The 14,914-nt window shown below is 34.6% G+C and overlaps 1 protein-coding gene across 1 annotated transcript; it reads left to right on the top strand.

The window, feature by feature from the left end:
* Positions 1–3,507: 3,507 nt before the first annotated feature.
* Positions 3,508–4,881, top strand: LOC108573507 (B-cell lymphoma 6 protein homolog). The gene has a single exon (XM_017935968.1). The coding sequence runs from the start codon at positions 3,508–3,510 to the stop codon at positions 4,879–4,881; it is 1,374 nt and encodes a 457-aa protein (XP_017791457.1).
* Positions 4,882–14,914: the final 10,033 nt, after the last annotated feature.

The raw sequence follows: 14,914 nt of genomic DNA, 5'->3' as shown, positions 1-14,914 counted from the left end.
AATGGATCATTTGCTATTTGTTTTTCTTCATTTTACCAATGGAATGAAATTTTCAACTTACCTTCACGAAAATACACGATCGATTCATTTGTTTCCAACGTTCCGTATTATGTAACCTCACTCGTTAAAGATGACACTGCATCGATGCTGTTTTATCTACTTTTTATCATCCTAAAAATTGAAATTGAAAAAAAAAATGATAGATAATGGAAGAAAGTTACACAAGTATTATTTTCTGGCTTTTTGGGTTTTTTGTAAAAGTTTATTTTTTCAATTCTGGAATTTCATATTTACACGGAAAAGTTTAAAATAACACAGTAGACGATGTATTCTCAATTCATAATTTATATCGAAACATTTTTCGGCACCGTTTGTAGAATGAATAATGAAAAGCGCCTAAATAAATAATTTTGCGTAAAATTTATTTAAATTTAGTACACGAACTCTCATGCTAAAAATACGTAATTCGAGTACAAGGACATTTAAAAAAAAAACACAGAAAAAAATGGCATTTCTAAAAAAAAATGTTCTCCCACCTCATTAACCCTTTGAAACCATTTAAAATACGTATAAAAATTTTCCTCTACCACCATAGCTAGAGAAGATAATTAGGGGACCTGTTTCACGTGGCTCACCCTATATATTTCGCGATCTCAGTAAAAGCTTTTCATCTTAGAATAAAAAGCATTCTGAGCATTCTCAAAATTAAGCAAATGCATCCAGAACATTGTACATTAAAAATAGTATAAGAATATTAATAGAATCTTTGTGCAGTTCATTTTCTAATTATTATATTAACCACATAAGTAATTTTTATTGATTATCAAAAAATATTTTAAACAAGTCTGTATTTATTTTTCTCTTCTAGTTACTCTTAGGGAATCTTTACGTTTAAATGTCTAGTTTTTGAAGGAATTGATCAAAAAAATTATCCACCGATAACAAGAAGAAGAAGTTAGGGACGATTTCGTTGATTGTTGATTGTCATTGGCTTGACGAACGTCTTGACGAGACCTCAACAGGCTCTTGTCCAATTACAGTAGACGATTGTCCAGGCCGAACGGTTCCCAAGGGTGAGGATTAACTACGGAAATCGGCTGAAGCCTCTATACGTTCACACGTAAATCCATTGACGTCGACGTTGAAACGTGGTCTCGTTGCATGGTGAATCCATCAACGGCGTGAAATTATTTATGACGATTAATCGAACATACTCCGCTGCTAATTAAGTAAGAAGATCAAGAGATTACGATGCGGCCACAGAATCACTGGCGCAAAGACTTTTGCTTCGTTCATTAACCTTTAGGTGTACATATATCTTAGGTTCGATGGTATATTTTGACATTTCTCTATATTTTTGACATTTTTCTCTGTGTTAGTAATTGTTCATTGATAATTATAAATTTGAAGACAGGAATAAAATTGCATAAACAGTTATTTCCATTTCTTGATCTATTTCTTTGTGAAGGAAAGGTGCAATTTTTTTAACTTGCGATTAGTTTCGAAATTATTTGTTAAATGTGGAATGTGTTAAAATTTCCCAAATATAGGGTAACTGCATGTAATATGGAACACCTGATTTTAAAAGCTTGCTAAACATAGACATGCTTTTTTAAATGAAATTAACGTTAAAACACTAACCAACACGATAAACACTAGCCTTCTTGCTTTCTTTAATTTTTTTCAAAGAATAGCATAGTTTATTGGTTTAAGAAGATAAAAATTAATTAATTATCCTGGTGTTAGAAGTATCTATGCTATTCGTAGTATTAGGTTGATGCATATGAAACATCGTTTGTCCAAAAAATACCTAATGGATTCAATCAAAATGATTTTCACACGATTCTATACACTTTTTCCAACGATTAACTTAGTCTCATTATTCCGAATACATAAAAATCATTCGAAAGAAAAGAGATACACCGTGTCCTTTGCAAATGTATTCTACGGCCAAAAATTAGAGGAAAATATCGTTTAAATATAGATTCATACATGCTCTACTAAAAAGTGATAACAGCGAGAAATATGGAGGAAGTATTAAATTTATTATAAATTAAACGTGATTTTGTCCAATTTTCAACATTATGAAACATAACTTTATTATAAATACACTATCATTTATTAATTTTATTGTAAATTAAAGACAATTATCTTGTTATTCTCCATACTTTCTTCTTTGGTACAACTTTTTAGTAAAGTATTTATCTACTTTATGTTCATATGGCATTTTCGTCCTATTTTTAAGGTTCGTACCGAAACCTGTGGGATATTTTATACAGGGTATTCCATTTAAAACATACAAACTCACATTAAATAATAATATGAACTTTAATTGACATTTAACTCTCAGAATTGTCACTAAGTATTTTAACAAAGTGATATTTACCAATGAGACATCTTTTACTAATTTCGGGCAAGTTAACTTATGAAACATGCAATTCTGCAATCGACAACATGCAATCGAACAATCGGATCTTATTTTATTATCGAATAATCGAACCCTTTTGCTTTATTCCTTCAAAGCGAATTGTCTTTCATTCATAAATACTGTTTTCCAGTGAAAATTATCAGTAGTTATATCATAATTTCTCATAACTAATGGTAACTTCCTCCACTTGTATAGTCGTCTCTATTTAACCCTTTCTTTCAATACCTCAACAAACATACCGTATTATACGTAGCATATAACATTCAACTAACAAGAACCATTTAATTTCCATCTCAACTTTACCAAAAACCATAACAAAAAAAGAAGGAAATTTTTCCTTTAAAATCCACTTTTACCATCGTGCAACTTAAATTGCACCACTTCTCGTTGAAAGTATGATTAAAAAAGAAGTAGGTATTCGTCATTGAAATCAATAATGTACTCTAAAACTCCAGCGGCAGTTAAGAAATTATACTTATATACTTGAAGAAACGACGAACAGAATAACTATAGGAAAGGAATCTGCTTAGAGGATGGTATTCTTTATTAAAGAATCGCCAGCAACAATGTCGTTTGCCGGCGCACCGTTTGCAACATAACAGGCTACATTCATTAGTTACGCGGTTCGACGGGGCGGTGAGCTCTTACACGAGCACGCGCCAGAATTCCAGCGAAGTGGTGGCAATTGTGCCCTATGGTGGGGGATAGTGGGCTGGAGATCAGCCGACCAATAGGAAGCGAGGCTAGACTGCGTTCCCGGGCGGAGCGTTCGAATATACCAGACGTTGTTCTGGCGTCCTTCGGTTAAACGGCGCTCAGCTGCTGAGGGAGAAGATAGTGTTGTTACTCTCGAACCACTCTTCGAGAAACGTCGAGAAAATTTCTCATTCTGTGACTGAGTGACAAAAATCGTTCAAGACACGTCATCAAAGATATCGGTCAAAAAATCATCGAATGAAAAATCCCATTCTGTTGTGCACGTTCGTCGAGATTGTGGTTCTCAGGAGCAACAAAGATGGAAACAACTGAAAAATTGAACGTCAGGTTCATTTAAAAAGAATCCTTTATTAAACACGAATATGTTACACAATTCGTTGCCACGGGCATTTCTTGCCCCAGGGCTGAACTACTTAGGCTACTATGGCGACGAGATTCATCAGCATCCATACGGAGCAGCTACCAGCTGGCACATTCCTATGGAGAATCTTTCCAGCTATCAAAGAGTTCCTGAGCATCACGCTCTTCAGAGCTGGGACTTGTCCAGATCGTCCACTCCGTGTCCTCTGGACTTGTCGTTAAAACCACCACCTGCACCGAGCACGCCTAAAATCGAAGATCGCCAGGAACTGAAGAAAGATCATAGAATATTAGACGAGCCACAGAAAGATACTGAGAACGTTAAGTATGGAGGAAACAGTGACGAATCTGATCCAGTAGTAGTCGACGATTTTGACACGATTCCCAGGAGCTCTTCGGTGCACAGTCATTCGAGCTATGAACAGTTGCTCTCGCAGAAAGAGTCTCCTCAAAGTCAAGACTCGGCGGAGAAGGTTTGCGCACTTGACGATGCAACTCGACTGGTACCGTTCACTTCGAATAACGAGATTGTCACCAAGTATTACACGCATAATCAGAAGCTTCTGTTAACCAGTCCCAGTCAGATGCAGTCAGTGCAAGGCTACCACCAGCAATTGCTCCTGACGCCTCAGCATCACTTGCAGGGGATGCAACACGCGCCAATGACTCCTCCGAGCACACCGTCTCCTCCGCAGTGTCCAAGGAGGAAAGTGAGGGAAGAAGATGCTAGTCCAGTATCAGGAAACAGTAGTACAGCTACGAAACCTTCCTCGAGTGAGAAGCTCCTTCAGAGGCCGAAGAAGAAGCACGCTAGAAGATTGAAGTTCGATGAAGATACCAGCAGTCCTGTGTCAGGTACAGTGATTCTGGGACCTGACGAGGCTGTAGTAACCGGCGACATCGATCCTGCCTTTAACATCGTTGAAGTCACCGAAGAGGCGCGAGCTGAGCTAGCGAAGATCGAGAACAGATTGGGCCCCTATCAGTGCAAGCTTTGCAGACAATTGCACGAAGATGCGTTCCAGTTGGCTCAGCACAGGTGCTCCAGGATAGCTCATGTTGAATACAGATGTCCCGAATGCGATAAGAGGTTCTCATGTCCAGCTAATTTGGCATCTCATCGACGCTGGCATAAACCTAGGCTGACTAACGGTGAGTATTCTTCTTCTAATGGGAGTATCGAGATACCGTGCACCAGATGCGACGCTAAGTTCACCAGGCAAGCTGCTCTAAGGAAGCATTTGGCTACTCAACATCCAGAGACGAATAGTAATGGTAATAGCAACGTCGCGTTGGAGACACAGGGAGCTGCTGTTGGTAAGAACGACGGTGTTCAGCTGGTTTCCGATGGTCCATTGAACACCGAGATGCCCTGACACCAATTCCCTGCGAGACCCTTACCACGAAGACCTGGTCTCTACTGGAGATTCGGTCTTAATTTGTAAAGATTAAAGATCGAATGTCTGGTGGATGGTTTTTATTCGAATCAAAATTGTAGGATTAGTTTTCGTTGCATTCCATTTTGGTTTTAGTTTAATCTTTAATTGACGAATTTTGTTATTAGTTTGAGAAGGAAGTATTTTTTTCCTTTTTTTTGTTTTTAGTTTAATATGCAACAAGTGCAATTTAGGTTTGTCAATATCTATAGATTAACACTTATTTTTTAATTCAGTTACAGTCTTATGGAAGCAATAGGAGAAATCTTGGATATTAAATTTTTACTCAAGAATATCTTTTTTTTTTAAATTAAATAGTTATGTATTTTGTCTCGAGAATTCGCCGGGTTAAAAATTGATGGCAATTAATCCTTTCATTCAGCAGCTTTAAAACTTGCTTTTCAATTCGTATGGTTTCTAAAGTTTAAACAATTTTTTAGTATATTGAGACATGCTTCAATGCTTAGTGAAACGATAAAGGTAGAAAATAACATATCATTTCAATTTAATTTTGCAATATATTTATTTTGTCATGTTTTCTCATAACAAAACTTATCAATAACGATCCCAGGTATACTATTGCATTTATCACGAATAAACAATTTTCGGGAATACCTTTTTCAAAAATCATCTGAACGACATTTGGAAGCATAAATTATGACGACGTTTGCAACATTTTTTCGATTTAATTTTGCAATATATTTCGTGTCATATTCCTTAAAAGTTTCAAAAATTATTAATACTGAATGGCATAATATCATCAATAAACAATTTTCGCAACGCTTGGAAAGACCTTTTTAAAATCATCTTCTGAACGACATTTGCAAGCATAAATCATAATGACGACGTTTCGGTTTTCACAAGCTCGAGACAATAATCGCCGCTGTAACAGTTACGTATATCACGCGAACGTGATGCGACACGAGTAGGGTGAATTGGACTGTAAATTTGCATAGAATTAGAAGTAGCGAAGCATCAAGGTTAATATGATGTTGCGATGTAAATCTGTAGATAGCGGAAAGAAGTCAGCCATAAACTATGACTGTGCGTGTACATATATACCGGCTCGCAATTTATTTCTGTTGTAATATTTATCTAAGCCGACAAACCGTCATCTTTCATCTTACTTTAAGCAAAATTATGCGTTTTTAGGATTAGATAGTATTTAGAATGTAGATTTAACTCGTCGATCCAGAGAATCGTGATCATACAGCTAAACATCAAAGATAGTTAAGGGAATGTGTATATCTAGTCGACAGGGTTACCAACTGTTAGTTGATTACTTTTAGCGTAAGAGTGAATAATAAGTATGTAATTTTTAAGTATCGAAATTTAATTCGTCATTTAACTTCGAATGAAAGGGCCAGCGTAAACGCATATCACATAGGTATACTTCTAATTGTTACTACGCATGGTACATATACGTGTATGTACGCTTCATAATTAAATAATTAATAGTTCTGAATCATTTGAGACACACCGAGGTATTTCTAGAGAATAATCATTTTTAAATTCAACGAATCGTTACGTTATATTTCATTTTCCAAGTGGACAAATTATTTTGCAGACGATTGAACGCGTTTACAGAGTGAGAAATTGGTTCTAGTTTCTAGTCAGAAAGTGTAGTGTAATCAAATTGCAGCAATTGTATCTAGCTAAAAAATAATATTTACGAATGCATTCGTAGTCGATGAAAGTATGATGTCTCTCGAATTGTTTCTAGTTTTCATTGAATTTTGTAAAGAAATGTTTCAATTTCTTTTACTACAATATTTAATATTTGTAATTTTTGAAATTACCCGCTTGATTGCTTACTTCAGATTTCCAAATAAATAAGGAATATTGTTGACATAAACTTATTTATGACAATGCAAATACTGTTACTTACTCCAGAATAGCTTATCGTAGAGAATAATAAGAAATAGGATTTTCATTGAATTTCGTAAAGAAATTTTGGAATTTTTTAAATTGAAATATTTAACATTTTTAGTCTTTCTTTAAATTACCTTAGATTTCTAAATAGATGAGAAATATCATTGACACTCGATAAACTTATTTACGACAATGAGAATACTGTTGTTTATTATAGAATAGAAGCTTATCATTACACTGCTACTATCGTTTGTTATTTACTCTTTAATCCTTTCTTAAGTACTCGAACAAAAAATTAATCTTAATTTAGTATCGATTACAGAAGCCATGATCGACAAATAAAAAAGAAATTCTTGAAAAAAGTAATTCGGTCACGAAAGTGTTAAACTGTGAAAGGGTTAAAGGGTAAAACATATTTAATTACGTTAAGATGGCTTAAAATGACAGCACGAATATAAAACAATTAGGTACTGTAGTTAAAAATTTTTTAATTAAAAAATTTCGAATGCATCATTTCCTTAAAATTATTAAAATATTCTTCACTTTGAAAATTCAATAAAGAAATTGAAAAAGTTTGTCATTTTAAGTCACAATTAGATACTAAAACTTTTAGTTCCATTTATTTTTCAGTTTTACATTATCCTTTATTCTATTTATTTAGAATAAAAGAGTATAATCTAGTCAAAGAATAAAAAAGGCGCAGGAACCTTTTTTAAGTTTACGTGAAAAATCCTGAAAATGTATCGAGTGACTGCTGTATATTCATAAAAATAGTCGTGTACGTGTAAGTCCTTCGTTGTATCAAAATGTAGCGTTTTAATGAAACGCAAAAATTGTCAAATAATTGTTCACCGTGGCTTGTAACATTCGAGAAATGGCCCGAACTGCCTAATGAAGGGAATGGAACACTGTTAAAATATAAAATATAAACGTATCCGAATAAACGCGGTGAATATTAATTAAGCGAAGTCTAGTCGGAACTGGTCATAAATATTATCTCTGAAACATGTATAAAACAAATGTTTTGCGAGATAGACGAGGAATTTCTCATTTACAAGGGGCAAACAGTTGTATTTGTATAGTCGTATCTTTTAATTATCTTTAATGAAGTATCTGTAACGCATCTTTCAACGATCAAGGTAATTGTATATACATTACATATGTATGCGTTAGGTTGTTACAAAGAATTTGTCCAATTCCTATTTGTGTGATATATTTTTTAACGAGTTACCGTAAGCTGCTTACAATAATTGCAGAATTATTTATACAGATCACGTCAAAATATTTAATTTTTTTAAATTACTTTAGATTTCCAAGTACAATTGAACAATTAATCAAAATATTAAAATACTAGAAAATATACAATGTTATTTATATAGAGGAAATTGAATTATTTTCTTGAATAATTGGTATAACTCTTTAATTATTTTGAGCTGAACGCCGTTATAGTCGAAAAATTGGAAGATTTTTCTGGAAATTTTAAAAAAGAAATTCTTTAAGGTATCGAAGATTATAAATGGAACCATGATGCTACTTCTGATAGCACAAAAGTTTGTATATTCACTTCCGTGAGCTGAAATGGACCCCAGATTTTCAATTAAATTCAGCTCCATTATTTTGAAAAATTCATTTATGTACTAATAAAACATCGCAATTAGAAATGTAAAAATTGTTGATAAAACGTTTGGAGTTTTGAAATTGACAAAATGTTTGTAATAACCTTGTCTTCGATACATGCATCTGTAACTATAAAAATGTATTGCTGATTACATGTAACGTAGGCTAACTTGAAAATGTACTTTCTGTTCATATCTGTATATAAAAATTTCATTTCTCGTAAATATACATACATATCTTGAAATTGAATCTTCATTTCATAATTATTTATAATACTTCACCTAGTATAGCATATGTATAATAAATATTCGTCAAAGAATTCTTTATATTATAACATCTGTTTTAAAGAATATATTTCCTTCTTTGTTCAATTATTTCGCTATAATTATCATCGTTTTTTATATTTTTAGAGGAAAGTATAAGACTTATTAGTTTTCGAAAATAAAGAATTTCACGTGAAATGTGTTGCATAATGGAAAAATGATAAAACTTTCGAATTTTTTCATTTCTTCTAAAGAAAGTCAAAATCTTCAAAGCATATATCTCCTTCTTTCTTAAACTATTTCGTTATAGATATCATTGTTTTCTATATCTCAAAAAGAGAGAGTAAATCTATGAGATTCCTCTCAATTGTTTTTGAACCTAAGGAGTCTGAGAATAGAGAATATCATGTGAAATGTGCAGCATAAGAATAAATATTGCAGACTTTACAAAACTTTTTTTATTTTGTGGCTAATTAATTCAGATAGCAATATGAGACAGTATTTTCCATGAAAAATGTTTCATACGTGTGTCGCGAACTTCGAGCTAAAAGAATTAATAACTGACAATATTTTAACGATTCCACTTTTACAAGAAAATTCTAATAACCACAAGTACAGCGAACGTGAAGAATTTGAAAAATCGTGTGGCAAAAGTTGGCTAATGAAAAGTCTTAAGAAGCGTGGCATATGTTCATACATAATCCTTATAGAGTGTACAAAAGAAGGAGAAAATTCAGGTATAATCGGGGCAGATTTAAAGAGCCCATCGCTAGCCCCGAGAGTAACCGGGAATTTCGAAAAATCAGCTTCGTGGATTTAATGGTCTCTGTTGAACGGTAAGGGCGCGACAGATCTTTTTATTCGGTGGGCACAAAGGCACCTCGCAGATTACAGAGCCAGCAATCCCTCCTCTATGGATTCTACGGTGGAGGCATTATGCCAGCACACGCGACCAAGTAACGGTAGAAGGACATCATCCCTGGACAATACTGACTTGGATCACTCTATACATCTATATCTGCTCTCTCCGTGATACTTTATTAATCTTTACATCACTTTTCCCTTGGATTGGCAGAAATCAATCAGCCTAGAGAATCACAAACGTTAATTCACCAACAAATCTTTCGTCCATCGAACTAAATGCAGAGATTCTGTCGTATAGGGTGCCTTAAAGAATTGACGAAAAGCACACAGCTGATAACATTCGATTAAACGCAATGGTATTCTTTTTCAGGTCAATTTTTGAACCGTACGATATTTTCTGCGATCATAATTTCGTTTAAATGAGTATTTATTTTCAATAAGGTGTATTTTTGCAATCATAAATTGCTAACACAGCCCATAACACTGAATTAAATGCAATATTTTTTTTCTTCTTCAGTTACATACTTGTTCACTATCAGCGTCACAGGTATTGACCAAACAGATCAATTTTCAAACGGCACGATATTTTTACAATCATGATTTGATTTAAATGATCAATATTTATTTTCAATAACGTATATTCTTACAATCATAAATTTCCAAATTGATTGTAGAACTATATTTAATTATTGAATGAATTTTATTTTTAACTAAAAGAAAATTTCATTATACAGGATGCTACATTTAAACGAGAACGGTGTTATATCTCACGAGGGATTGAAGTTATGAAAAAGATGTTCTTACAAAAGTTATTCGGTATATAGAGGGACATTAGGTGGTCAAATAATTTCTCTGTAGGTGTAGTAGTGGGGGAGATATCAAAGTCAAATTAATTTTTTTTAAATGGAACGTTATATTCTTCTATTCTTAATATTATAGCGTTTGTTGAGATAAATTCAACGAAGTGTCACATTAAGTCATTTCGTTTTATGAAAAGTTGTAAAATCGTGGAGTATTTGTATTAGTAGCACAATTAAGTAGGGTTTAACTGGCCGAAAGTGTTGCCTGATTCTTCACTACTTTGCAATTTATAAATGATACAGATATTTGAGGTGACCAGAATCAGCTTAGCATAATATAAGTATAATATAAGCTTTAAAAAATATGAAAATTTCATCAACATCCCATACTTCCATGCTTTCTGTGACAAGTATTTCAACCTAAATAAGCGAAAAGTGAGTGAAGAAGAGAACTCTTCTTTCCTACGGTTCCTAAGGTTCCCCTTTGAAGGCGAGGAATTCGATTTTCGGTGCATTTCTAGCATATTAAGGCACCCAAAGGATCACACGCTGGTATTCGAAAGGTCGCGCGTCGAAATAGGAAAGATCCACTTAAGCTCGACATCTCCCAGTGTTTTTCGTCTTCCTATCATAGATCGATCGTCAGAGAAGAGTAGCCACATTCGAAAAAGGTTAGATACACCTCTCGAGATATCAGAGTGTGCAGCAAGCAATTTCGCAATTTTTCATCGTGACTTTGTCATTTTCGCTTTGCTATTCGTCGGATCGAAATACAATTTCCCCGGCGCGCCGGATAAGAAAGCGTTCGAGAAAGAGAGACGAAGAGAGAAGCTCTCTCGAATGTAGCAGCATAGTCCTTTATTGACGTGTCTTCGAAGAATTTTCAGAATCGCTTTCTCCCATGGGAAGCTTCCCCTTCACGTGTCATACGTATCTATCTTCACCTGTGTGTTCCTACGTGCGTTCGTATAAGTTTATTCTCGAGCGTGTCGCTTAGAGAAATTTTCTGAAAAACGACACTTCAATTTTCTGAAAATGAAAATTCTAGAATTTGTGTAGGTACTTCGTTGAATCAGAACACCGTGCTGCTTAGATTTAGCGAAGGAAATGTATATTGGTATTTTTGAATTGTAGTTTTAAATGTAGACTGACTTCCTGAGCAAGAAATATAGGTACAGCGTGTCCATAAAAAATTGTATCATTTTTAAAAATTTATTCTTGGCCTCATGATATTGTATGAGGAGATTTTCTATTTCTACAAAAGTACAGATAGTCTCTGCTTAAAAAAATGAAAATTGTGTTGAAGTGTGATAACAGTTTTACGTATTCTATCATGTAAGCCTTTTGTTGTTTAGTGGGCGCCACTTTGCAAAAATAGTATGAAACTTTCGTACTTGAGTTGTAATCAGTGCTTGTTACTTGTCTCTACACACACTCGTTACCATTGGTTACGTTTATATTGTAATATTTTGCATGGAATATTACTTGAAAGAATTTGTAGAAAAGCAAACTTCTTATTAATTTCTATATGAAAATGAAGATCTTTGAAACTCAGTTGTGAAAGATGAGAGAAAGAAATCTGAAGAGGAAAGAATGAAATATCGCTAGTGGAGAAACTGATGGTTGAGTTCTATTTGAAAAATCGTATTTGGAAGACAGTCGTGCAAACAGAAAACGGTGCTTTTATCATTAGGTAAACAATCGCGACTATAGTGCGGCCGATGGTGCCGCAATAACACCCCCTATATCTCGTAAACGACAAACATCTGTGGGATAATAACTGTAAAAGCTTTAGGAAAGCACGTCTCAGAAATCTCTGCTGCTTCTTCGCACATTGGATTTCTCGGAAGAGAAATTTTCGCCTTAAGCATTCCGAATATCTCCTTCTTGCTCCGCAAATCCTTGGTCGTACAATGTTAGAACACTACAGAGAAATTCTGTGCAATCTTTATAAACGCAGGTTTTCCTTTTAAAATTCTAATAAGTAATGTTTTGCTAAAGAAATGGTTAAAGATCTAGAAAAATGAATAACAGAAGAATTGAAACGGTTATCTTTACTTAAAGAATTTTTATTAAATTTTTATCGAATATCAATAATTGTTTTAAAATAGATTTAAAATGTGAAAAAAGAGTGTCGAAAAATTTAGCCTCAAGGAGAAATGAAAGATAATTTTGTCCATAGAAAATTTTAAAATTAAATCAACTCGCTAGTATGGGATCTGTCATTCGCGTAAAATCACTTTCACGGAGAGCACGCTGCCTTTGGTTTTATTTTATCTCGAGGTATTAGAGCACGATTGCCTTCGAAGCCGAAAATTGCTTTGACCCGACCCCAAGGATGTCTCCGTTCGTCACCAGCCTTCATCCATCCTTCGACTATTCTTGAAACATCCCCATGGATCAATTGACTTTTTCGGTAATATTTTTCTCGCTCGAATTTGATAATGTGTGAAGTATTAATAAAAATCAAACACATTTGTGTATGCCTCACGTGTACATAAACTCATTTGTGACTATATAAAACGAATTATTGAGAATGTTTGAAAGCTTTTAGAAGGAATTATTGTCAATTTTCCAGAGTTTTTAAAATATAAACCTTTTTAATTCGTCTGAAGAGGCGCAAAGGCCTAATTGTCAGGAATTTCCCTTGTATGGACAGAATAGTAGGCCTAACTCGTACTTACACACGTTTGCTACGTGAAAGAGCAAATGTTCACGACGAACTTCTCCCTAGGCACTCGCTGACGAAGACGTCGAAGATCTCCGTGTGTCCCACATAGCGGATCAGAGATTAACGTGATATTTATTTCTCCCTTTGTATAGACTCTCTTGCAACGACAGAACGAGCTGGTGTGGGCATATATGTCAAAGAACTCCCGGGAATTAGATATCGTAGACTCGGTGTAAGATGCTTTTCCACGGCTGATCCTCTTTTACGTGAATGCGGATTTCTGAGATACTTGAATCCAACCGCCATTCTCCCTTACCCTCCCCCAACTTTCCATTCCTTTCCTACCATCCACCATTGCCGTTCTTTTTTTTCTTCTCTTTCTCTGTCTTCTTCGATCAGCCATCACGTGTATTCGAGTAATTATGCTCCTTTCGACCGTTCGTGATTTTTATCAGACCAGTCGTTCCGATTTTGTGTCACGATAATTACGAAAGGATGCATTTTTTAAAGATGATGCGTAGCACGGTTTATAATGAGGTTTATCTTTATAATTTTTGAGAATTTTAGAGATCAGGTATAGTTGTATGAAATAACAGACGGGAGAGAAAAGGAGGAAAAATTGAGCGAGCGAAATGATTCTCTCAGTACAGAAATATAGAGAAATGTACAGCTTTGGAAATAAGTAACGAGAGTAGTAAAAGGGTGCTTTACGACTACCATATTTTTTTCCTTTAAGAGTATTATTTAAATTTTGTTGTGTAAAGAAAAAGTTGTGTCCATTTAGAATGTTTATATACTTTGATTATTTCGATTCCATACTCATTAAATACATATTTATAATTTCGAAAAAAGGTACTTCACAAAACATTTAGCAAATAAATGCATCTTTATTCAACACAACTACCATAAAATATCTTTTCTACAAATTTCTCAATAAATCCATTCCTTCGGTTAGTTACAACAATCGAAATTATGCCCTTAAAAAATTATGCATACGAATAATAAAGAAGAATGAAAGTGTATAAATGTGCAGGATAGTTCAAAAGAAGGGTACAAATAGTAAATATAATAGGACTAATATATCCAACAATAAATAAATTAATCAACAGATACAATCGAATGATAATAAAAATCCCGAAGTACATGGGGAGTATATAAGTGACTTACCCTGTATGTGCAAGATATATCAAGAATTGGACGAATATTTGTAATACATAAAAATTGTCAAATTCGGTTCTTCATTTATTTTACAATAACAATCAGCTCGTAGCTAATAAATTCAGCCACCCTAAAACATCCTGCACCTTGAGAATTTCCATCGTAGTCTCCACATATGCCATATTATAGCAAACGGAAAAGGCTCGCGATAGAACGGAAGTGAAAGAGACAAAGGACAGTTTGCGCGTGGATAAAAGGAAGGGAAAGTAATTTCCAGAAAATCAAGAGCAGCCAGTTTACGAACGCAAAGCGAGATTCCTTTTGATCGGTGTCGTCGTCCACTCGCGACGTCAGTTTTTCCAACAGACTTCCGGACCCTTCGTTTCATTGAGGAAAGCGGTTGTCCCATTGTCGGACTACTGATACACAGTCCATATTCCTTTTCGACACGCAGAACGAGGAAAAGGCCTGTCCTCTCCTGTCTGTTGGTCGTTTATGCATTTCCGCTTGGCTGACTATCGAGTACGTTCTTGTTTCGACTCCCTCACAAAGGAAACCGCAGTACAGAGACGGTCAGTCTCGTCTAATGATGTGGTCGAACTCCTGTTGGCTCAGCCGAGAATCGACGCGTCTCCACATTTTGATTGTTGCTGCATCTCCAAGTATTTTGCTTCTTCTTTCTTTTGCTACTTCTCACCCCAAACTCGTCGCCTTTCCCAGCCTTTTTG

The sequence above is a fragment of the Habropoda laboriosa genome, unplaced genomic scaffold, assembly GCF_001263275.1.
Source record: "Habropoda laboriosa isolate 0110345459 unplaced genomic scaffold, ASM126327v1 scaffold162, whole genome shotgun sequence".
Taxonomy (NCBI): domain Eukaryota; kingdom Metazoa; phylum Arthropoda; class Insecta; order Hymenoptera; family Apidae; genus Habropoda; species Habropoda laboriosa.
Note: the sequence above shows the minus strand (reverse complement) of the source record. Positions and strands in the feature narration are given on the sequence as shown.